This window comes from Agelaius phoeniceus, chromosome 3 (assembly GCF_051311805.1).
Source record: "Agelaius phoeniceus isolate bAgePho1 chromosome 3, bAgePho1.hap1, whole genome shotgun sequence".
Classification (NCBI taxonomy): Eukaryota; Metazoa; Chordata; class Aves; order Passeriformes; family Icteridae; genus Agelaius; species Agelaius phoeniceus.
Genome location: NC_135267.1, coordinates 92,243,000 through 92,268,804, shown reverse-complemented (window position 1 = coordinate 92,268,804; position 25,805 = coordinate 92,243,000). Strand labels below are relative to the sequence as shown.

Sequence of the window (25,805 nt, the reverse complement as noted above, 5' to 3'; positions counted from 1 at the left end):
GTCGAGCAGAATTTGTTAAAATTGATGTGAAGTGCTGCTGTTGTGCCTTATATAAAGTCCTGTTACTTTGGGGGTTTTGTTATTTTTACAGTTATTAAGAATTTTTGCAGTTATCTTAAGAATTCAAGACTCAACCATATTAATGTCTTCGATTTTTTCATGCTTGCCTGATGCATTATTTGCAAAAGCAAATCCTGCTGTCTTATGACGAAGCAGCCTTACCTTTGGAGCAGCTAAAAGACTTGGCAAACATAAAAGATGTTTAATAAAAGCTTCAATCTTGAATATTAGTTCCTTTTAATCTTAAATGAAAAAGAAGAGGAAATTAAAAAGAAGAGGAAATTGCATAGTTCTTTGTCAAACCCTGCCTAAGGTGGTAGCTGAAATTTCAGGCATTTATTACTCCCACATGATAACAGTATTTCATATATAGAATGAATGAGGAAAGGTAAAATTCATTCATGTTGAACTACTTGAAAATTCTTAAATGGTATAGATTTTTTCACTTTAATTTCATTCATGTGAGAAAACTAAAATGTTTCTGAATACTTTCCTTTGCACTTCATGTCATTATTTACCAAATTACCTACAATGTAGCTTATTGGCATTGTAACAAGTTTAACAAGCTTCCTTTGTTATTCTTCAGAGAAAATAAAGTTCTTATTCCACCCACTGAAGAATGGGAAAAACAGCTTTCAAGTTAAACGCTCTTTTCCATTTCGCTTAAAAACAAGAAGATAAGGCAAATCTGAGTCGGCTTTTTGTGCTGTATAAAACAGTAGACAGCACATCATTTTTTTAATTGAAATCCGCAACTGTAAGGGAGGAAGAAGATATTTTCATATCTGATAATCAATAGCCCTCTTGGTCAGTTGGATACAGAGTTTTTCAGAGTGGGAATGAAATTTGAGGGGGAAAATTCCAACTAACTCCTAGACCTAATCAGAAACCCAAATCTGATTTTAAAAACATGGTACCTTTGGCATATTTTATAATTCCTTGTTTATCTTTTGTTCAGCTTTTCATGCTGATGTGAATTGTCTGTTTTATTATGGGAATCTGTAATGTCTTTATGTTTTGTTAAAATAATTTTGTTTAGAGTCTCCCCCATCCCAAATTTGATCAGTGTTTTTCATCTAGGAAATGTTGTTATTCTTTTGTCTAGACATATCTGTGTCATTCTTTTGACTTAAAACCATATTGAATTGTACTTAAGCACTTCACAGCATTTACATCTATGAAACTTGCACAGGCTGGGTTTATGTACAGAGTTTCATCAATCAGTTGTCTTCTTTGAATTACACAAACACTAAGGTACAAGAAGTCAAACAAATGAAACCAGAGAAGAAACTAGTAGGACCACAGTGTACACTACCTGGGTTTGCCTTGTGCTTCAGTATCACTGTTGCTTTTAAAATGTCTGTGCATGAATGACAGTATTAAGAGTTACCAGTTTAGCAGCAAACTTTATTTAAAGATAAGGTTTAAACAAGACTGAGGTTTTGAACAGGAAACAAATGTTAAGCCCAAGATGTTATCCTGGCTGAAACTGAGGGTTTGGAACAACAGGTTGGGGGGAGAAGCATTAGACTAGCAAAATATTAATGACATTTAATGTAATGCACATTCCATTTTCCAGCTGAATTTCTGTCTTACCTTTAGTTCATCTTGCCTTTTGTCACAGCTTTATAGATTTTATTTTTGTTCATGAATTGTCTGTTGATTTGTTTCCAAAACCACCATTGCTGAATATCTGCTGTGCTCTTTCCTAGGAGTTTGGCCTGAAGGATCCGATGGGACAGACATAAATGCCCTTGTCAGATCCCATAACCGAAAAGTGATAGCAGTGGCTGATGATTTTTGTAAGGTCCATCTCTTTCAGTATCCCTGTTCCAAGCCAAAGGTAAGTCTAGACCAGTCTAGTCCATGTGCTTGTTTACATTGCCTGAAGCTTTCCTTGCTTCCAGCATAGTAGTTTTGGAGCCTGGCAGGCAAATACTTCTTTTATATCCAAGAACCCCCATTAATTTTACATATAAGATAGAAAGTGTAAGACAGTATAAATAGGAAACAATATACCTAAAGGAAAAGTGTCAATAGTTGTCCTTAAATTCTGGAGACAAGACTTGATGCTTTGTGTTTGCTGGCCTTAGAGTGAGGTCCATTACTTTTTCTATAAAGATCTAACTCTGTTCCAAGTTGCAAAGAAGAGAGGAAATATTGTGGGAAATCTAATATAAATATAATTCCTTACTCTTTTGTGAACTAAGATCTCTCTTGGAGGGCTAAGCAAAAATATTAGTGGTTTTAAATTTCCATATCATGTGCTCTTCCAGCCAACATGTGATTTCTCTTTCTGCTTGTTTTCAATAGGCCCCAAGTCACAAATACAGCGCTCACAGTAGTCATGTGACAAACGTCAGCTTCACCCATAGTGATGGTCACTTGATTTCAACTGGAGGGAAAGACATGAGTATTATTCAGTGGAAACTGGTGGAGAAGGTAACTCTGCCACCAAATGACATTGTCCTGGATATCGGTGCCACCAAAGTGCCCATCCCTGCCAGTGAGAACGCCGTGCAGCCTCCGGCACACCTGCCCCAGCCTTTTAACGAAATGAACCAAAATGAAAGCGTAACTGGCAGCTCTCCAGCTTCCTTGGAGAGCAACTTGGAGCAGTGTGCGGAGCAGAGCGAGGAGCAGAGCGAGGAGCAGAGCGAGGGCAGCAGCCTGGACCCCGCCGAGCCCAGCTACGAGGAGCCCTCCAACGAGCTGAGCGAGGAGCACAGCGAGTCCACGGTCACAGAGGAGCAGCAGGATAACTCACCGCTGTCCTAGTGCTCCCGCCTCAGGTGGTTCTTGTTTCCCCGTGGTGTGCGTGCTTTCATTGCAAGGGTGAGGGTTCAAATAGGGAAGAGTAGCTGAGATTCATGACCACTCCGGATTTTGAGTTTCAGTGAGATTTTTAGTCTGAGCTTCAGTTCAATGTGTGGAACCATCCCAAGGGCCTGGCTTGATGGTCTGTAGCAAGATCTGGTCGCAGTTAGTAGTGGACATTACTATAGATCCATTTCAGTTCTGAAATTGCTGTCAGGAAGTGGCATGAAATACATACTGGAAAAAAGGTTAGCTCTGAGAATTAGCTGAAGTAGACCACCTTAACTACGTGGAAGTGCTTTCTAGAAGAACTGAGCTGATGGGAAGCGCTGAGCTGTTCCAGCTGGGAAAGCACTGTGCTGCTTTTTCCAGGTGCGAAGACAAACAGAATGAAAAAACCAACCAAAAAGCTCTTTGTAGGGCTGTTTTCCTTTGTTTTTCCTTGAGAAAAATAGAGGAAAAATAATGTAACAATGCCACATGTATGGCAATGCCTTCTTGATCTAACACATATGCAATTTTCTAACACTACTAATTCCTCATGGAGTCTGGATGTGTTCAAAGTTGGTCTGCCCTGGGTGCTGCTAGTACTAAGGCAAATCCTGTCGAGAAACAGTGTCGACTGTTCCATTTTCACAGACTCTTAACTGGCAGACTAACCAAATACTGGCATGTTTCACTTTTCATGACCTGAAAGTTGACTTAAACTAAAGGACATAATTGTCTCTTCAAAGAATTGCTTGCCTAGAGAGTTGGAAACTTGAGAGAATCTTTTACAGTGACTTTGATGTGAACAGCAAAAGAAGCATGACAAGAATACAGAAGTCAGATGGGCTCCAGAGTTAAACTTTAAGCCTTCAATCAGAACTTGCTCCATCCCTAGTATGAAAAATATAAATACAGTTAACTTAAATTATTAAATTGGTGCTTAGAATTAGTAAGTTGATACATTTTTCTTCTGAATTTTTAGAGCTAATTCTTAAAAATCATTAAACTGCGATCTCTACTTTCTGTTTTTTCCCCTGGCTCCTTTAGCAGTTGTGATATAAGCATACAGTAATTTAGATGATGATGATGATGATGTGATTTTTTTTGTTTTCCCTAGACTTGCTGATCTATTGTTTTTGTGATTTTATTTGCACCCCACCCCTCCCCAGGTTGCTGTAAGCCATGCAGCTCTCATGTGGCTATACCTGGCCAGTTACGGGATATCTTGGCATTTGTTATGCATTTGGAAAGTACTTTTTTTTACAAAGTTTGTCAGATAGCTACATTTTTTTCTTAAGTGCATACATTTCCTACTTTAAAAAAGATATAGATTTACTGGCAGATATCCATTTCCTATGTACTTGTTTATATTTTGATTACATAGAATTTTCTTTTTTTAACTCGCTGCATTGTGCTGGTATTTTAGTTCTTAGTTAGAATATCATGTTTAGAAACTTTGGATGAGTTCATAAGTCTTAATTGTGCAAACGTTTACGTGATTGTGCCATTCCAAAGTGCATCAAAACTGTCATTCCCTTTCTAGTATCTTCTCAGGAGAAATGCTACAGATCAGGTATTTAGTCATCATTTGGAAAGATAAAAACAAATGGACTCCCAAAGGACATTTAGAACATTTATATATAAAATATATAAATATATATATACACACATATATATATATAGAAAAAAAAATATCCTCTTGTTTACAACAGTTCCAGAGAACCTCAAAGTAGTTCCCTTCAGATGGAGGGAGATATGGATTCCAAGCAACCCATCTGTTTAAACTGTGCTCTGTACATAGAGTTTCACTGGAGAGCTCTAGTATGCCTGACTTGCAAATCTGCCAAATAGCAGCAGTGGAAGGTAAAGTTCATCAGCTCATCAAAGTTCTTGGTTACAAATGAGGAATATGCTGTAGGTTTAGAAAATAATCTTAGTAAAGGAGAAGGGATAGTAGAGCTAACGAGGCACAGAGAGCTCTCTGTCATTTTTATGAACTCCACATAAGCAACACATTTCTCTTTGGAACATCTGTCACCTGGGGTTGCCATGTAAGTGAGAGTTAGAGTTGTGATATTCTTGTGTAGTTCAGAAGACTCTACTAATATGCAAAAAGCCTTACAGCTTTCAATTGCTGGCAACTACTGTTTAACAAATAATTAAATCTGTGATAATGGATGGAAATGGGATTATGTAACTGTAGATGTTTTAGAAAAATAATTGTGAATGAATTATGATTAAGAGTGTTTCATGTGAAGATGTTTGAGCCATTTCTATCTATCATGCATTCCTGTCTTGAGGCAGAAAACTTTGAAGATTAAAAAAAATAAAATAATCAAAATAAAATATTGCAGTGTCTTTCTCCATATCTGTTCTGGTTCCTTCTGTACATAAAGTGGATGCTGTCATCACAGTCACAGTGTCTGGGTCTGTGATTTTGAAAGAACTTTCTCAATGTGTGCTTTTTTGATAACCTCCCAGGCTGTCTAAAAATAACTCAGCATCATGTATACTATTGTCAGATCTGAATATTGCTCTTGTTTATGTTTCATGAGTTCTGTGACATTTCCCTTTTTCATGAACAGCTGGCATTATCCTTCTGTAGGCAATTGATGAGTGGCAGAGTGTTACAAACAGATTTTTGTCCTGCTGCAAAGTGCAGTCTTCCTTCCAGGGTTCTGCCCAGAAGCTTTCTTCTGGAAGTCAGGAGAGAAGTACAAACTTATTTTTGGCTATGATGTATTAAATACCCCAATGTTTCCCCATTCCTCATAGTCTCTCTCCAGCTGCAGGTGCAGAAGTTCACAATATGCTGAACATATTCCTTGTGTGAGATTGCATCTTTTCAAAGGCTTTGAATCATTCCATGTCTTGCATCTGGTTTCTGCCCTTCACAAAAGGGGAGGGTGAGGTACAGAAGGAAGAAACCTGCAAGATAAACAAATACCTCATGTTTATCCTCACTTAAAGGAAAAGCAAACAAACACCACCATTGCCACCCTGAGTGGGACTGGAAACCTTGACTCTTCTTTTCCACCAAATTGTCAGGAGAATGCTGACACCAGGAGAATGTTCTGCCATGAGCAACAAGCAGATGTCCCAAGGTCATGCTGTGCTGTTCCCAGCACACCTGCAGCTGTGGAGTTTGTGCTTTTCTATGCTCTGCTCCCTTCCTCTCCAGCTCAAGGCTTTTGCTGCCTCTTCTCCTGGGATTCCCAGTAAGGCAGGAGTCTTTCTGAAGAGCAGGGAAGCTGGTCTTCGAGTCCTCCTCAGTGATGCCGGTGGGACAGGGCTCCCAAGTGGCCACTCTGCTCACCTGGGACAGCAGCAGCTGCTGTCAGTTCAGAGCTGCAGTGATGGTGTTTGTGCTGAGGAGATGAAGTTCAGGGTGGAAGCACCCCTGAAGGCATAAAACTATAACTGCAGGATGGAAAACTTAAAGTCCGTATTAAAATGTTCGTATGGCTTTGTAGTAAAACACTGGAAAGTTAAGGAGTGCCATGCTTGTGGATTCTTGCAGTCTGCATCCATATGGGTGAATCAGATAAAGTGATACTGGGTTTTGTGAATATAATCACATATCCATATGGGGTTTTATTTTCCCCATGGAAGCTTCAGGATAGGTGAGGAACAGGCTGGGTAGTGGTGAATGATGATTTTCTTTGGTTTGATCTGGCTGGAATTCTCATACATATATATATATATATATATATATATTATTTGTTATATAAATAACAAGTACTCATTTTTGCACATGATGCATCTCAAGGTCTAGCTGCTTACTTTTTTAGTCATTCCTAGAAAGCAATGGTTCTGATTTTGTCTGTGAAAATGAACAAAAATTTTATTTGGTTTGTTATATTGATTAGTCTGCACTGAACAATATGCTGTGTTTTCTACTTTGTGCTTCACTGCATAAGATGTGAATGTTTCCTTCAGTGCAGTATTTCAGTTGAATCAGGATGAAGTAAGTAGAATGTCCTTGTGAAATTTAGGCATGACCAAACCAACCAACCAACCAAAAAATTCTCATTTCCACAGCCTCATGCTAATAAAATGTGGGCTCCTGGCAGTGGAAGGGTTACTATTACATGAGGTGGATTTTACTTGAGTGATATTTGTGCTGCATATTTGCTTTCCTTCTGAACAAGTCCAAGCCCATTGCCTAATCTTTATTTCTGACAGATGTTTTGTGTACTAATACTTTAATCAACTGAGAATGAAAAACTGCTTACAGTGGGATTATACCCTTTAGAACCCTGGCCAGTGTACACATTTTAATGTATTTAACACGCATGGGGTGGCTTTGTGTGCAGATACACGTATGCAAGCATCAAATGGATAATGGATGTGGGTGCTCTAGGCCTTTTTTTTTTTTCTGGCTTGAAAGGGAGATGTGGGTGACTCCACAGTTAATTAAGAAGGTTTAGGAGCACAGAAGCCTTCCCAACAGAATGGTAAGGCAAGAGGATTGGGAGAGGAGGGGCAGTGGTGGAACTGGTTTTACCAGAGCTGTTTCCTACGCTGGTTCCCCACCACACACCCCAAATTTCCCTCTTCTAGTTTTTGTCCGTGTGCTAATGTCTATAAAACTTTTCACTTCTGTTGGATGTACTGGCTGGTTAAAAGGTGGGTTTGAGAAAGGAAGTTTATGGAGATTTTTGCTGTATTTTACTTTTAACAAATTATTCTAAAAAAACAGCTTTCTTCCAAAAAGTTCTTCTAGGGAACCAAAATCTACCAACAGCCTACATCTTTAAGGGATATGTATGTCCTCATGATTTTTACAGCCCAGTATCCTTTTCAGTCGGGGACCTCTGGACACTTCCCAGCTCTCACCAACCAAGTGATCTCCAGCAGATCTGTCCCCTGTCAGCAGCCTCTGCTGTGTAGCTCTGTGTGGGTCACATTATTTTTGCTCTCAGGTAACCACCACACTTGTTGGTTCCTTTTTATCCCCCTCCAAAGCTCTATCAGAGATCAGTCCTTGCACTGGCAATAATTTTTTTCCTTTTTAAGTCTGTTCACATTCTGCTGTGCACCTATAGCTGCATACAGGAAAATCACAGAAGAGGAAGGTCATAAACTGGGTGCATCAGACAATGGATACAGCTTCAAATGCTATCTAGGATGTAAGTATAAAAATCCCTGGAATTTTGTACTCTGACAATGAGTGTCTCTGGTGTTGGGGGGACACTGGCAATGGAACTGGGAACGTATGAAACTATATATTTCCTAAGTAAAAGGAACTTGGAGCAAACCTTGGTGTTGTTGCTACATCAGGGAGGCCTCGGGGCTAACCTCATAGCTCAGGAAAACAAGCCAAAAACCCCCAGAAACAGACAAAATTATAACCAAAGCTTTTGGCTTTAGCAAAGCAGGCAAAAAGCTTTCCATGTGACAGCAAAAGCAGAGGGAGCAAACAGAGCTGTGGTGTGTGTGCACAGAGCAGCCCACTCCCTGTATGCCAAAGTGCTCTTGCTACATTTCCTCTGCTCCAGAGTGGGTGTGAGCAGCATCCCTCTATGGGTGGGCACTCTCTTTTCTCTGCTGCTACCCTGGGCAGAATTTCTGTGGAAAACCTTGTTTTGAGCATTGTGTTGATTGGAATTTTTACTTGAAGAGCCAGACAACACAGAATTGAGAGCAGAGGGAGAGGCAACATCTTGTCCAGACACAGGTGTCCTCCAGTGCTAATGCTAAACAGAGATTTTTCGTGACTGTTTAATGTGAAATGGCTGTTGTATAGACAGGGCTTCTGAAAGGATCCCATTTACCCCAAGTTTGGCAAAGGGAAAATGAAATGTCAATTGAGCATGCAAAGCCTGGTTTCTTATGTCAAAAGTTGTAATGCATTTTTAGATTGATTCACAAATCAGGAGATCTGCAGTTCCGTGGGTTTTCTGCCAGCTGGGAAGGAAACAGATGTGGAGCATTTTAAACTTTCAAAAAAGCATACCTATGAGGGATTTTTCAAGACAGATGTCCATTCCACCCTTTGCCAGGACCATATGGATATGCTTACATTATATTTTGTGGGGGTGTTCATAGAAATTCTGCTTATGTTGGAGTATTTTGTATTAGACTCAATAATTCTCTAGGGAAAAAGACAAAACCAAAAACAAACTGCTTGAATAGCTATCTTCCAAATTGCTCTCTCAGTGGCCTTCCTAGGGGTGTACCTCTGAAACATTTTTCTCTGAGTAGACCTCTTGCTCTGATAGATTTTCTTTCAATTATACATAACATTTCAGAATGTTTTTTTCTCTCTTAAGAACAGGACAACCTCAAGGTTATTTCCAGCAATTAAATCAGAGTTGTTCTCCCTAACAGCAAAGAGGGGAACAACTTCAGCATGCCTAGGAGTCATGTCTTCAAAAGCTTTGGACTAAGGCTAGAGGTGTCCAGGTGGTGCTTCCCTGTGCTGATGCTGCACTTGGAGGCTCCAGGGGATTGCTGTGTCCATGGGCTGCTCTGTATCCTAATGGGGGCTCCATGGGCTGCTGTGTATCCTTATGGAGGCTCCAGGGGATGGCTGTGTCCATGGGCTGCTGTGTATCCTTATGGAGGCTCCATGGGCTGCTGTGTATCCTTATGGAGGCTCCAAGGGCTGCTGTGTATCCTTATGGAGGCTCCAAGGGCTGGCTGTGTCCATGGGCTGCTGTGTATCCTTATGGAGGCTCCAAGGCTGTGTCCATGGGCTCCTCTGTACCCCTTTGGGAGTGGCAGGAGGTGGCTGTGCAGACTCTTCCACCCACCACTCCATGGAATGCTGACAAGGTCATGTGTTTTGGTGAGCCTTGCCATCATCATTGCCAACCCAGGTGGTGTTCCTGCAGCAGTTTCACTTCCTTGGATGACTTTCTCCTGGAGTATTTGCAGTTTATCCACAGCATGCAGGATATTGCAATCCTTAAATTTCTCAGAGGGGGAAAGGAGAGGATTTGGTATGCAGCCTTCTCATTTACTGCTTTGATATTATTTTTTTTCCTTCATTCTTCCACGGATTTAAATCTGTTTGGCTGGAAATGAGTGAAGGAACACTTTGACACAAAGACTGACGCAGGTTTGACTGGAAAGTTTATTCTTAAGTTCCCCCCATCACTTTGGAGCCTGACCAACATCAGAGATTTTAATGTCACAGATAGCGTGATAGAAATTCTGGCTTAGCTGTGCTGTAAGGAAAGATCAAGGGGAACTATGGCCTGTATCCCATTTTTGGGTCCTGAATTATTGCCAATTATAATATCTCCCGCTGCAAGCACTGTCTCCCCAGAATCACCCTGTGGGAACTGATCATAACTCTGCAGCAATGTACAGAAAGAGGGTTTGTGCACAGGGGGAAGGGCTGCAGATGGGGAGAGCTGCCATAAATGGCTTAGCTGACAGTCCAGCTTTTTGCTGAATTGAAAACTTGCCTCGCTGGAAATCATGGGAATCGGCTTATGAGTCTCAGGCTGGATTCATCTGCATGGGGCTGCGTATGCAAAGAGCTTGGCCTGGGGGTGCTGTGCTCTGTGCACGTGGTCCTGCTGCACATCTGATGTGCCACGTTGCTGTAAAATGTGTAAAATTGAATGGAATGTCCGTGGAACAGAGGGAATGAGTATCATGTGTGCAAAGTAATAAGCAAGTTTTTGATCAGCCCAACATGTGACCCTTTTGTCACCCTTATCCTGATTTGTTTGTTTTGCCTTCTTCCTCCACATTTTCAAAGGCCCTTCAGGAGGTTTGTTCCCAGTAGTTCTCAAGGAGTTTCTGCTCAGAGTAATTTTCAGGGCAGAGCCCCATTTTAACAGCAGTAGAGCACACCATTGTTCTGTCCTGTGATCCAGAATCAGACAGCTACAGGTGATGGAGCAGGAGAGGAAACATTGCAAGAGTGAGGCTCCAGAGTTACTGGATGTGGTGGTGAGAAAAAGCCCATGAAAATAGTGGTGCCAGCTAAAAGCCCAGTGCAGTACAGGCACACCCTTTCTGCTGCAGGTATTTAGGTGTGATGATTGGACTTGTTCCCCTTAAGTACTTCCTTTGGATGAGCAATGCCAGTGCTTGCTTCTCTTTGATTCATATGCACCAGCCACTGCCCCTGTATATAAATACATATATATAAGTTAATATAATTACAGTTCCTGCCCCCTGACCTGTAGTGCTGCATGGGAACTTGCAGCTTTTTGTTGACATTCATTTGGAAAAAGAACTTCCCCTTCTTATCATGAATATGGAAATTTCACACCAGGCAAATTCTAATCTAGCATGAAAAAATAGTCACAGGCCCAAACCTAAGTCTGAAGTGGAAAGGTGACTCCAAGAGTTGATTATGGGAAGGAAATAGGATGATACAAAGGAAGAGGGGAATGCACCACTGGTTTTCTGCATCATAACAGACCAGTGGTTTCCAAACACTGGCATAGGGAATGGGGTTGGTTCAACAGTGAATATGTTCTGGGAAATAATTTCATGTTTCTTGAACAATATGAAAACTGAAAGGAGGGAGAAAGCTGTAAAAGGAGAGGGATTTGCCTGGATGGGCCATCCTACTCTTGGCAAGAGTGTGCTCAGCACTACAGTACATTGCAGGCTAGAGGGTGGGTTTGTGACTCTCATTCTCTAAACTACAAGAATATGACCTGTCAAAAGGTTTTCTTCTAGAAAAGAAGAGGCAATAGGAAGAATGCAGGGGAATGTTTTGTCAAAACCTGTTACAAGGCAGACTTTCCTAAAGGATTTTCCTTATATCTATCCTTATATCTATTATATTAAAAAAAAAAACTTGTGGAGTCAGTCTGTGGATACAAGCCCTCTGTTCCTCAGAAATTATACCCTCACCCTTCCCTGCACCCTGTGGGAGGCTTGGATTTCATTATTTTCCTTTTCTATCGAAGGTTTCAAATATCTTCCCTCCTTCGTGTATGCTGTGGCTCTGCAATAGCACTTTCCTTAACGTACAGAAATTAAGAGTGGCTAATTTGACCACTGCCCTTAAAGGAAAAACATATTCAAGCTTTTCAACTTGTTCATCCAGTGTTCCCCTGAACATCCCATCTGCGATACAGGCTATGCCTTCACCCATGAGATCCTGGACATTCTGTGTGTGGCCAGTCCCGGTTTTCCAGCTGTGTTCCAGTACCCTTCACTCATCTCTGACCACCAGCTTGGTACAACTGGAGCTGGGCTGATGACTGCCTGTGCTGCTGTCTTACCAGAAGGTGAAAATCACACCTCCCAAGTTAGACCTGGGAAGCACCTGCACCCACTGATGACAGGAGGAAATGCAATAAGACAATTTTCTGCCTCATGTTGGAGCTAATGGATAGCTTGGAAAACATTACAGCTTTGCAGAAATTTATGCAAAGACATTCCAGAAAATTTTTAAATCAGATTTTCCCCATTCTTGATGAAATATTTGGATTAATTTACATTGCCTTTGTTACGCTTGTGATTACCTAAGGTGGCTTTGTGGGCTTCTACTAACACTGAAACCAAGCAGTGCTGCACAGCTACATTTTAACTTGGGAAACATTTTCCAAAAATATATAGGTTTTTTTGTATTTTTTATTTCTCATTCACTTGCAGAACATCTGGTATTTTAACTTGCTGCAGGTAGAAACTGATTATATAATCTCTCTGCCAAAACTTTGACTCCATGGTGAATGGTATTAGTTATCAGGATCTCTCTGTCTTTTGGGCAGTGGCCAAAAAGGTGTTTCTTTCTCTTTTTCACCAGAGTAAACAGTGACTGTGTGAAAATAGGATTTTGCCTTTCAAGAACATATTTAGAGAGGGAGTTTTGGCAGTGCTGTTTGTGGTGGTGGTGGTGGTGGCTTGGGTTTTTGTTATTGGATTTTTTCCTAAATTAGCAAGCTGTATTTTGGTGTAGCTGGTCTCTCAAGTTTAAGCTGCTCATTTTCTGGGAAGGAATGCCATGGGTATCCTGCTAGCACTGGCAGTGTCTTGTTGCCACATTGACTTCTGAGCAAGCACTTCTCTCCAGCTCAATCTCTGCATTGCAACAAGCTTTGGCAAGAAACAGCAAAGAACGAGAGAAACTTCAAAAAATACATTCAGCAATGTATTAAATCCTAGAACTATGGAATCATTTAGGTTGGAGAAGACCTCTAAGATTATTGACTCCAACCATTAACCCAACACTGCAAGTCCACCACTAAACCATATCTCTGAGTGCCTCATCTAGATGTCCTTTAAATACCTCTAGGGGTGGTGACTCCACCACCTCTCTGGGCAGTCTGTTCCAATGCCTGACAGTTCTTTCAGTGAAGGAATCTTTCCTCAAACCCAATCTAAAGCTTCCCTGGCACAACTCAAGGCCTTCTCCTCTTGTCCTGTCACTGGTGCCTGGGAGAAGAGTCCAAACCTCACCTCACTACAACCTCCTTTAGGGCAATAGAGTGGTAACAGAGAGTGATAAGGTCCTCACTGAGCTTTTTTTTCTCCAGACCAAACAGCTCCAGTTGCAGTTCCTTGCAGGCAATGCAAACCCATTGCACTGGTGAGATGCAGGTGTGGGATCCCCAGGCTGTGCTTCTCACTGCCAAAGTTGTTCTGTGTGTGCACTGTGAGCCCTGCCACAGTGAGCAGCTGCTCCCAACCACCACCAGGGAGCTGAGCTCTGCCTTGGAACATAAATTCAGCTGCTCAGGCTGGTCCTCCACCATGTGGGACGAAATGTTGGTGTCGCTTTGGGACTTTCCTTTATGCAATATGCTTCTGCTCAACAAATTGCCTCCATTCAGCTTTTCCACTGAAGGAGGAAGGCTACAGCTTATAAATTCAGTGAGATGTGCCTGTGTCTGTGTGTGGCTGTGGCTGTCCAACCAGGCAGGTGCTGCTGGCTGTGCAGGGGTGTCCCAGGAGGGAGGACCATGCTGGTGCCAGGCTGCAGGGCACAGGAGAGGTGTGCCTGGGCTCTCTTGGCTGACATCCCATTTCCTATCAAATGCAGAATCCAGACATAGACCTTCCACTGGCCTCACTGCCAGGACAAGCTGTAGATACCTGCTGAACATAGATTGTTTTCTTCTTAATGCACTGCACCTATAAAATGTTTAGTTAAGGCTAAAGGAGGGAGCTTGTATCCATTCCTTTGCTGAACTCTTCTGATGGGCAGAAAAGCCATTTTAACAGACAGCTCTCACTCTGCTTCTCCTTAGCTGTGAAAGACAGACTTGTTAGTGAATTAACTGGTTTCTTTTCTGTAGGGACTGTGGTGAGGTAGTAATGACTGAGTACTAATAAGCTTCTTGTCAGAGAGAACAGCCCTGAAAAATTGTAATTTTATGGAATAAAGGTTTATGAAGGGGTCTGTCTGCATGGACATGTGAAATCAGACCTGCCATCCTAAAACTGCTGGTAGGTGAGTGAGGAATCCTGCAGAGAGCAGAGCCAGGACCATCCTAGCCCTGTTTGGCAGCTGCCATCTGGGCTGGCAGGGCTTTCCCTTGCCCGGCCCTCGGAGGTGATCCTCCTGTGACAATGGATTTTAGTGAGAGCCACATGGCTCACCCTGAGCTCTGCCACACTGCAGTCAGTGTTGAAACATTTAGACACCAGGGATATGACTCAGATGCCTGTGCTAGATAAGCAAAAATAAAATAAGAAGCAAAAGGAAACCCTGCGGAAGGAGGGGAGAGCCCGCACGCAAGTTTAATTGGACAAAAATCAGGCATTTTGAAGTCTTGCTGAGAAAAACAAGCCTAAGCCTTCAGCTAAAATGCTTTACAGCCATTCCCTCAGCCATTTGGACAGCCATTCCCTCCCCTCCAGCTGATATAACAAATGGAACCAGTTTCCACCCCCACCCCTCTTTTATCTGTTTCCTTTCAGTAAAGTCTGAAGAAAGTATTTCCGCTCCCTCACCCTCCTTCAACCAGGAGGCTGCCTGATATCCCCTTGGTCCATGGGAAGTGGGATGAAAACTGAAACAGGATGGTTTGTTCCAGTACAGATGTGCACAGCTCCTTCACCCCCAAGGCTGCCAGAAGGTGACAGCTCTGTGTGTGCCTGCAGCTGCCTCAGAAAAAGGTCAGAAATACATATATGTGGTGGGAGAGAGGTTTAAGCACACATTTATGAAAATATGAGAGCTTAAGAAGAATTGGGTCACATCTGACTGCTACCATCTGGCCCACTTCACTCCAAGATTACCCAGGAATGTATTTCACATGTGCCTTTGGAACAAGATTGGGAGCTGCCAAAAAGAAAATATTTTACAGCTGAGTGTTGCATTTTGCTCGGAGCAGCTCAAATGCAATATCCCAAGGAGGAGGATTCCATCGGCAGGCAGGGAATTTGGGCCCAGTCCCTTTGTTTTGTCTGGGCAGTTTTGTAATATGGGACGCCTAGATGTTTGCTGGATTGGTTTTAAAAGGTCCTTGGTTAGAACAGAAGCTTCCTAATGGAGAGTGGTTTATTAAAGCAGAGCCCTGGGCAGGCAGCTGAGCCTGTGTTGGAGTCACAGCCCAGACAAGGAGCGTGTCCTTGTGAAATGCCACCTCAGGAGAGCCCATGGGCAGTGCTGTGCTGGGGGGAGGCAGCTTGGATGCAGGCTGGAGATGCCAGAGTGCTGGCATCCCATGGGGATGGAGCTTCCCTCAGTGGGAAAAAGGGCTTCACCCTTGTGTGTTTCCCTGGGTGTAGCATGGGGGCATCTCACTCCTGTGCAACAGGTGTGTGTCACTAAGATATTTTCTGAAAAAACCCTGTGCTAGGATTTTTCTCTTGAGAAGCTGAGAAGCTTCAGAGGAAAAGAAAAACAATAATTATCAGTTGCTGTGGAATGCAACAGGTGCATTTTTGATTGGTTTATGTTGTTTTTTTTAATTAATGGCTAATCACAGCTGGCTCAGATTCTCTGAGAGTCATGAGCTTTTGTTATCATTCTTTTCTATTCTTTGCTAGCTTTTTGATGAAATTTTTTCTTCTATTTTTTAGTATAGTTTTAATATATAATTTTCTTTTAATACAATATATATCATAAAATAATAAATCAGCCTTCTGAAACACAGAGTCAAAATTCTCATCTCTTCTCTCATCCTAAGACCCCTGCAAACACCACCACATTTGGTGACCCCAAGTGAAGAAAAAATCCACAGGTGTGCTGCCTTGCCAGACTATATATATAGGTAAATGTTATCTGATGTGTTTTGAAACATATAAAAATAGGTTTTGTGGTGATCTTTGCACACTTGGGAAGAGGCACACGTTTCTCTGTGGCACACCAGCACGTGGGACAGAATCTCACATGGTGAAAGAGCTCGTGGCACCTGTTGCACTTGGGCTGATGTGGGTTCATTCCCAGAAAAACAGGGAATGTGGGAGCAGCAGCACTTCACTTTGCCTCTGTCTGGGCACCCTGTAAGAGGAGAAGGAGCTTTTTGAGCATTACTCTAGCGAGGATGGAGTTAATCCTCTCTCTGCCTCAAGCAAGGTTTGCAGGACCAGAGAGCTGAACCAGCTGTGGAGGTTTCATTTACTGCAGTGTGCTGGAGAGTATGGACTGCTGAGGTTAGTGACAGATACAGGTTGGGATAATCCTGAAAAGCTGGGGGAGTGCATCCTTGCCTTTTATATATATATATATATATATATATATATATATATATGTATGTATGTATGTATGTATATAAATTAGAATCAGCCACAGTTCATTTTTTGTCTTAATTACTGTTTTAGGTTTTGAGTGAGGGGACTTGTGGTATTTGTGAGGGTCCCCAGGATGAGGTGAGAGATGAGGAATGTTCTCAGAAGGCTGATTTATTATTATATGATATTAAAAGAATGCTATACTAAACCTATACTAAAGAAAGAAAAAGGATATGAACAGAAGGCTTAACAAGAATGATAATGAAAAAACTCGTGACTGACTCCTCAGAGTCTGACACAGCTGATGGTGATTGGTCATTAAGTAAAAACAATTCACAGGAAACCAATCAAACATGCACCTGTTGGTAAACAATCTCCAGACCACATTCCAAAGCAGCAAACACAGGAGAAGCAATCAGATAATTATTGTTTTCATTCTTTTCTGAGGCTTCTCAGCTTCCCAGGACAAGAAATCCTGGTGAAGGGATTTTTCAGAAACCATGACAGTGACAAGGACTTCTTATTTTTAAGATGTAGAGGGTAGGGAACTTCTATCTATCCATGGGGTAGGAGCTCAGTCACACAGAGTGCAGTATGAAAGGGTGTGCAAGTGCACAACAGTTTTGCTGGCTGGAGCCTCCTGTCCTGAGCTTTGTGTGGTGGGAAAGGGTGCAGTGGGACCAGCTTCAGGCATCAAAAGTGTGATTATGAGCAAGTCTTGCCAAGGCCACTGGCCCCAAGGCATCCCCACACCCTGCCAATGTTCTGCTGGGCTTGCACCAAGTTCTTCCACAGGTTAAAAATGGGAATTGCCTCAGCACAGTGGCACTTCTCATCTTTTGAGGCTTTTGGGTCAGAGCAGATGGCTTCTGCTTATCACACAAGGAAAGTAGTTTTGTTTGTTCCTACAGTAGTTGCACAGCAGACAAAGGGTTCAAATTGCCACACTGTTGTGTTTCATTCCTCTCAAACTCAACTGCTTTGAACCAAAAACCCAACCAAAAACCCAAAAAACCCTCATCAAATTGTGTTCTGCAAGTGTGTATTTTTCATATTTAGAAATAGTTACTCAGCAGCCATGAAGTCTTGTTTGTCCTGTAAAACAGAAAGATTTGATAACTTTTATGCCATGGTCCATTCTTGTAAGTTATGATGGGCTCCAAAGGCCAACAGCAACAGTGGAGTTTTGTGCCTTTGCTGGAGTCAGAAAGCACTGATCAGGATGAGACAAGAGCTGGAATGGTAATCCAGAATAATTCATTGTATTATTTCTTGCTCCATTCTGCCCATTTCTATTAGCCTAAATATAGGCTGTGGTTTTGCTAATAAATGTCAGTTAATCTCAACTTTTTCTCAAACACACCCAAGGAAGAAGACAGAACTGAGCAGCAAATAGACTTTACCTCAGACTGTGTTTACCTGGGAATATCTGTGCTCCACCCCGAGTCTGTCTGAGCCAGTTGTTCATTACCACATGTAGCACTCACCAGAGAAGGGACTGAAATTTCTGCACTCTGGCTATTGTTTTCTGGGAAATCTCATTTTACAAAACACCTGTTGTTGGGTGTGTTAGGAAATTTAAAAAAAAAAGCCCACGTAATTTTTGCTTTGTTGGTCTCTGAGAAGAAAATCTACAGCATGGGAACATCATCCTAGCCAGGGAAATGTTTTCTCTAGCTTAACAGTGGGAAATGCTTAATCTCTGTTGGAGCTATCAGGGAATTTCTTCCTGCTCCCACACTCTGCCAGCCTAATACATCCCTTTGGAACACCAGTAAATGCATTTAAGGAGTGAAAACCTTTGTCTCCCTCATGCCTGCTCATGTCCTTTACCATTTTGAGAGCCCACAGGCAGAGTTTTCACCTCATGTCTCTTCAGGGAGTTGTGGGACATAGAAATATTTTGGTTGGTGTTTGCTGTGGTCAGTAAATGCCTTTCATCTGTAATACAGAAAATATTCCTGGCTTGTGTGATGTGCTCACTTCAGCCAGGGGGTTTAGGTTGTCTCTTGGTGGGACAAAAAGTCAATCAACGGAGGGCACATGTGACTGAGAAAATGCACTCACTGCAGAGTTTTGCTAGTGGCAGGGCCTTGTCAGCTTTGCAAAGAACATAATTAGTACAGACTCTCTTATTATTATAATAGAGGGTTTCTTACACTGCCATTACAACTGAAGAATTAATTTGTAGTCAATATTTTCTTATAGATAAGAGCATGGGTTTTGAAATCAAACCTGCTTAGCACTAGGTGGCACTCTGCTATAATCTAAATTAGTTTGCTTTAGTTCTGGAGTTTGGTAAACATTTTAGCAATCACAACAACAACAAGAGATTTAATTCATCAGCAAGTTGCCAGGATAGGCACCCATGTTGTGAAAGGAGGGGAAATTTAATTAGATTGTAAAGCCTCTCTAATGTCCACTGGACAAGGGCAGGGTGGAAATGAGATCCATGCCCTTCTCCTAACAGTGCCAGTCACTGCCCTTGCTATTGAGAAACCAGTGTGGTGTTTGGTGGGGTTAATAATATGGTGTCCTCTGAGGAAATGGTATGGAGGTGCATAATTCACAGCCTTGTCAGTAGAAAATGAAGTGGGGGTTGTGGAACACCTCCTAAAAGAGCAGCTGTTCTGCCCCACTTGTTCTTGGTATGTTTTGTACCATGGAGGCCAGGAGAGTGAAAGCTGCACTCTTCATAGTTTTCATTGGTTTGCACTGGTAAGGCTTTTAAAATTTATTTCAATGGACTGAATTCATAGGGTGTGTGAAGATTTAATAGACAGGTGGTTTCTGGGTCAAATATTGCCTGAGTGGGTGTAGGACTGACTCTTTATCCAAGGGGAGGATAGGGTTCTAGAGCTGGGTCATGATGGGGGCATGTTTGCAGAGTGAATCCCTAGGGGAGGAAATGGAATTGAGGTGTGTAGGGCTGGAACCCAGTTTCTAGCAGTAAAGAATAACCCAGAAACCTTGGAGTTGCACTGCAGTTCATCCAAGCTGTATTCTGGATGAATATGTATATTTGTATGTGTGAGTACTGAATTTGTATATGGCATGAATTTGTATACATATGAATATTTATATGATGATTTCTCCTCATCCACAAGAAATTGATAGTCCTAGAAAAACTCAAGTTGTCAATGCTGTTAAAAAAAATACATGACTTGGCAAATGGCTGTCAGCCACTGATATGAGTGCTGTTTCTGGGCTCTCTGAGGAAGAGTGACCCATGGCTTGGGACACAAACCCAGCCCTGGGATTGCTGCTCTGGCAATGGAAGTCTGAGAATCCAGACTTCCTATGGGACCATGAATGCAAAGGACGGAATCAGTCAAAGGCTCATCTGCTACAGCCTCCTTCACCCTCCAGCTGGCAGAGACTCTGCAGCTGGTGCAGGATGAGAACTCAGCCTCTCTGCTGCTGACCAGAGAAGAGAGAGAGCTGTTGGTAAAGCTGAGGTGTGGGGGCATTCTGTGTGCTCAGCAGAGCCTGAAGCATGTCTGAGGCTGCTGCAGGCACCTGTCCCCTTGGGAGCCAGGGGCTGAGGCTGTGCCAGCAGGGAGGCAGCTGAAGGCATTTTCTGGGAAAGCTGACCTGAACTCACTGTTATCCTAGAAAATGAGGCTGGCAGGGGAGGAGAAGGGCACAGGTTTTTCTGATCTAATGCAGGTATTAGACAGCTTTACCTGGTATCCTGGGGACCCTGAGCTGTCCTTCTTCCTTGGCATATGGGGATTTGCTGTTTTCCAGGAGAGAGATCCAGGGCACCTGCAGGGCTTCCACCTCCTGCAGGAGCTCAGGATAGCAGGAAAAGAGAGAGAGCCTGGCCCAGCTCTGTGATTTGGGCATTTATTTGGGAGAGAGGAGTGGGCTTCAGGTGCCTCCACATGCCAGGCTTTGTCAAAGCACCAGATGTGTTTCATGTGAAATGTGTGTGCCTCTCTGTGTGTGTCTGTGTATTACTGGCAAACACTGACTTTTTAATGCCACTCTGTGACCTTTGTGGTTTGGGTTCTGTCCCTAATATTAAAGGCTCCCTCCTCAAATACCTTTTCTTGTTCTCTGTGTAGACCAGTTCTAATCACCCCAAGTGACTGGTGCCACTTTCCTTGGCTATCTGGGCATATAATCTGTTTAACAGTTTTCTTCCAACAGCCAGTTTCCTGGATTGTTTTCTTTTTCCTTGAATTTTAGCCCAGCCCTTGTTTTGTCCTGTAAGGCAGCTCTGATATTTTGGAATGCCTTTATTATTTGTTCCCCTTCAAATAATTAACTTATGTTTTTGTTCCACAGCACATCTTTGGTTGCTTTAATGGCAAAAAGGACAAATTTTTCAGTTGTCTTATTTTCTAATGGATAAGAAAGATCAAGACTTCTGTGTTTCTATCTGGAGGCATGTGTGCAAAGAAAGATAAAGCCAAATGAGAGCAAATGGCTATCCATACACACTTGTGTACAGGCTGAGGGTTTTTCTCTAGTCTTTTTGGGAGCTATTGCTTCCCTCTCTGTAAAGATTACATGACAAAATTTTCCATATAAATTGCAATCCTTCTGAGGTGCTTCATGATGAAATGTGCCCTATTGAACTGTTTTTGTGGAGGACTACAACTGCAGTTGGTGGTTTCAAATCAGTCCAACATGTGGTGGAGCACTGGTAAAACACACTAGGCAGCCTGTCTTCCAGTGTATATTTCTGCTGGCAGAGACCCTAGATCTCCTTGGCCAAGCATTCAGTGCTGGGATAAAATCTAGATTCCCAGCAAATTCTCAATTAAGTGCAAGATGTTTCTTGAGCACAGAGCCAGAGATCAAACTGAAATAAGGCTCACTCTGAGAAATATTTTGAAAACTGTTTGAATAACCTAGTGTATACAAATATTTTAGGTCAACTATCATATTCTCTCAAGACTTGTAGGCGTTTCTGTATGGGTGCCAGCAGCACTGCATCTCTAAAGAATGGAACCAATGCTGAATTCTTACTTCCACTACTGTGTCAGTGAATCCACCCACGGCTTGATAATGTCAGTGCAATGCGATGGAAAGTTTTAATTATTGTTTGGCCCTCGTGTTGTTTTAAGGATATTTTTGCATCAGCTTTGTGAGGAAAAGGAGAGGAGGGTAGTAACCAGGGATAGGAAAGTAATCCATCCAGCTCTTTGAAGGAAAACTCACCTTGTCTCAGTTTGCAAAGTCGTGCTGGTACGCAGCTTTGCACTTTTTCACCTTTAAAACTTTGGCCTTAAATGAGAGGAGAAACAAGCCTAGACAATTTCTTCTCCTTTGCTTCTGAATCTGAGCAGTGCACACCCACTCAGTGCCTTCCTAGAGCCACAGACAGGTTTGGATAGTCTGTTGGTGGCAGCAGATCTGACTGGGTTTGTCTTGTAGCAAGAGATGAGCCCAGCCTGTCCCCCTGGGCAGCTGCCAGCCTGGTTCCCTTCTGGTGCAGGCAGAGCTGCACCAGATGTGCCTCGCTCCATCACAGAAACCACTGTGCAGGCTGCTGACCAGCTATGCTCAAGCATTTTGGCAGAATCCTGTTCAACATTGGAAGGAATGCTTTTAATAGTCTGCATTTCTCCTGGAGGCCTGCATTAGGGATGTAGTTGCCTCCCACGCGTGCTCAAGTCTGATTGGAAAGTGTGATATGGCATGGATGTGCATTGTGGCTAGGGGATGTCAGCAAGACAGATTTAAAGTACTGCTGGAGGAATGACAGAAGAAGTATGCAGACCTTTCAAGATCAGAGGCCAGATCCATATTTTTCATATGTGAAAGCAGCAGTGACTTTGCTGAAGGCAGTGGTGTTACTGTTCTCTAATGCATGTGAAGAGTTTGTGCATTATTCATTATCTGAACCAAAGAACATCCGTGCTTTTATGTCACTTTGATAGTTGGTGCATGGAGCTGTGAACCTCCTAAGGAGGCACTTGCCAGCTGCTGTTAGTTTTTATGCAGGAGAATTCATCTTATCCAGAATTCTTGCAGCAGCTGATGACAAATGCACTGCTGCTCTGCAGTCTGCGGTGTTGGAAAAGGAAGGAGGCTTCCATACACCTCCAGTCAGGCTTTTGGGGGCTTGAAAAGATACCTGGATGCCTCCAGAGTTATTTGCAGTTAGAAAGGGCTCTATGGGTTGCATGTACAAAGCCTCAGATGTTTGCAAATACTGTAATGAGGCTGTGTTGGCATGTGGGATGGATGAAAGGGTTGTCAGCCACAAGTATTCACAGCTTAAACATTATTCTCTTCTCTCCCTGCCTCCCTTCCCCAGTTAAACTACAGTGAGAAGAATTTATTTTTATATTAAATACTTCGACTTATTCTTTAAATTTTTTTTGGCTCACAAAATGAAATTATGCTCTTGGATTGCACAATAATGGCTCCTAGGACTCAAAACTTTTAAAAGACAAGCAAAATGTAACCTAGAGATGAAAGAGAGCATATTTCCAAAAGCTGCTGATTCCTAAAGAGGCTTGAGGAAAATACCAAAAAAGATAACACCAATATTCAGGGGCTATTGATAGGACTTCAAGAAGAGATAAAAATAAAGGCTCTCCTTATTTTGATATTTTAAAAAATCTATTTTGTAGAAGCTAAAGCATGAGCAAAATAAGCAGAGAGTCAATTATGCCAATTTGAGCAATTTGAGAAATAGCAATTTCCTGGAAAACAGTGATAGAGCAAAACCACCTGGAAAGGGGAATGTGTAAACTGTGATCCTGTGCATCAGAATTTTGCTGAGCAGAGGAGAGCATATTCTACCTGGTGGTAAGTAGTGCATCCCTTTGTGATACCTCTTTTTCTCTGAAGGATTAGAGAAAGCATCAGTCTGCTTGAGTTAGGTGAAGTGGATCCAATCATACTCTGCAAATGGGAACTTTTATAGCAACTTAATATTTTGTGGCACTCAAATATTTTTCCAACATCTCCATAAAGAATTAAGGAATCATACGCTGGTCGGTGCTGTGGATGTCACTTCTCTTTTTGATATATATTTTCTCTATCAGTTACTGTGAGGAATGTGAGTTGTGGTTGTCTCAGCAAACCTGAGTGTTTTCAGACTGCTGACAAGCCTTTGAGTTGTCTGTGTTGGTTATATGCTGCCTGTTTTTTGGCAAAGCAGTTGTTGAGCATAAGGAGGTGTGTGAACCTGTGGGTAGGTGATTTCATCCTTAGGAGCCTTGGTAGGGAATTCTGAAGCACACACACCCATGCCTTTGACAGCAACTTGGTGAGGATATGAGTTGGAAAGGATTTCCTGGGATGAAGTTGTACACCTAGAGAGGCTGACAGCCCCACCTCTTCCAGCAGCAATCGCGGGGCTGGCTGGGACAGCAGCAGATATGGATGGGTGCAAAGGAATTTTATTTTGAGAGAGATGTATTTGTGGTTGGGAGATTGCACATGAAAAAGTCAAAAGAAGGTGAATTAGGAATAAAAAGATGTCTGTGAGTAGACAACACAAGGTAGAATACATCTTTTCACCTTTCACCTGATTCCTTTTCAGATTGATTTGGATGAGCTCAGTATTTCTCTGATGCTCATGTTAACAAAAAATGCTCTGCATAGAGAGATCTGTGTGGCAAAACAGTGCTGGGGAGTCTGATGTCTGCAGCAAATGCCAAGGGGAAATTTATTTTTGAATAGCTCTAATCTGATCCTGTTGACTTGCTGCCCACTAGCACAATGTGTGCACTCCTGGAGCACATCACCCTGTTGAATTTAACTCATTAGGAATTAATTGTGCCCTCTGGGTCAGGAGCACAATCCTGACGAAAATCTCTTGGTTGATCCCACTCACCTCATTTTTGGCTCACATCCCAGAAATATCTCCAGTGAGCACAGGGTCACTTCAGATCACACAATTTATCCTCTCTCCCTCTTTTGGGAGAACTGTGCCTCCTCATGTCTGCTCATGTGTCAGTCTGTCCTGCAGGAGGCTTTGGGAAGCATGGCCAAACACCTCTGCTGTCCGCAGCTTGATTGTACAGAAGTGAGGGATTTCTCCAAGTAGGATTCCATCCCAGGCAATCCAAAGCAGGACCTTCTGGATCCTGGCTGCTCAGTTTTAAGTATGAAATCAGCATAAAGGGAATCAAAAAGGAAGATCAGAATAGATCTGCTTGATGTTTGCTATTTACTGCTCAAGCATTCATCTCAAAGCCTGGAGGCTGGAGAGGGAAGGCTCACCTGCTGGCAGCATGTTAGTCCCTATATTTTAATGCTGAAAACTCCTATGCAGGGTCTAAAAAATCTGCTTTTTTCATATCAGTTAAAAAAACTGTGTGCTCATCACAGCATGGTTCCCTGTATTAGTAAGTCCTAAAACTGCCTTCCCTATTGTCTGAATTTCCATTTTCAGTTTACAGTTTTTCTATTCCTGTGGGAAGAGGCTCCCCACTTTCATTTCCATGCAGTGCTGAAACTGGGAATCCCATTAGCATTGTTCATATGACCTACAGAATGTGAGTAAATGTTCCATAGCTGTGTATCCTCTTGGCTGCTCTCCAGGGCCTGTAATTAACTCCACATATATTCCTCTATCTATCATGGGCCTTTAGATCTGACCTAACAGAAACAGTGAAAGCTGGAATAGAAAGTGAAGCTTTATGGAAAAAATCAAAGAAAGTGCTTTGCTTGCTGATAAGACTTTAGGTGTTTACTGTGCATGCTGTCCTTTTAGCAAAATTTCAGTCCTAGGAAAGCACTGCAAGTATAAAGCAGCCCTTTGAAAAGATCATGTGACTTTCAGTGTGCAAGAGATGCTTGGGCATACTTTAATTTTTTAAGCATGATGTGAACACGTCACCTGTGAGTGGGTTGAATTAATCTTTATGTGGGTAACAAAATTTTTTAATTTAATAAGTCATTTAACTATCTTGTCATCCTGGCTAACTAGAACAGTTTTTAAAAGTAGCTGCTTTTCAAGTAATATACTTGTCTTTCTTCCTTTTGTTTTCTATCATATATGCTTCTAAAAATATTAATTGACTCTGCATTTAATTATCTTACAAATTACATTAAGTTTTTTACAGGACTGTAATAATTCTAGACCGGGTGAGGAAAAAATGGTAGCATTCATAAAAATGAGATACAGATACAACATGCATTCTTTGTGGGGATTTCATTTGATTCTCAGCCTATACTGAGGTTCATGTCTTTGCTATGTAAATCTGGAGTAATAGCACTGGAACAAGTGCACCAGCAGAGCTGGAAGTTGAACTTGGCCTTTGTTTTTTTAAGTACAATATTAGAATTTCAGATCTAATCCATTTGGTTTTCTGTTAGCTCAGTGTATCTTCCATATCTAATTATGTATATTTACATCTGATTAG

The 25,805-nt window shown here is 42.1% G+C and overlaps 1 protein-coding gene and 1 long non-coding RNA gene across 6 annotated transcripts in view; both read left to right on the top strand.

Moving 5' to 3' along the window:
* Window positions 1-5,231, top strand: part of EML4 (EMAP like 4) — a 147,509-nt gene extending 142,278 nt beyond the window's left edge. For all 5 annotated transcript variants that reach the window (XM_077175850.1, XM_054630029.2, XM_077175849.1 and 2 more), the window contains 2 exons: window positions 1,773-1,903; window positions 2,374-5,231. In XM_077175850.1, the coding sequence (XP_077031965.1) occupies window positions 1,773-1,903; window positions 2,374-2,838 (596 nt within the window). In that variant the 3' untranslated portion in view covers window positions 2,839-5,231. The remainder of the gene's footprint in view (window positions 1-1,772; window positions 1,904-2,373) is intronic.
* A 9,590-nt stretch (window positions 5,232-14,821) lies between these two features.
* The window catches only part of LOC129118932 (uncharacterized), a 39,905-nt gene continuing 28,921 nt past the window's right edge, over window positions 14,822-25,805 (top strand). Inside the window, exon 1 of the long non-coding RNA XR_013181680.1 lies at window positions 14,822-14,907. This is a non-coding gene — a long non-coding RNA (uncharacterized LOC129118932). The remainder of the gene's footprint in view (window positions 14,908-25,805) is intronic.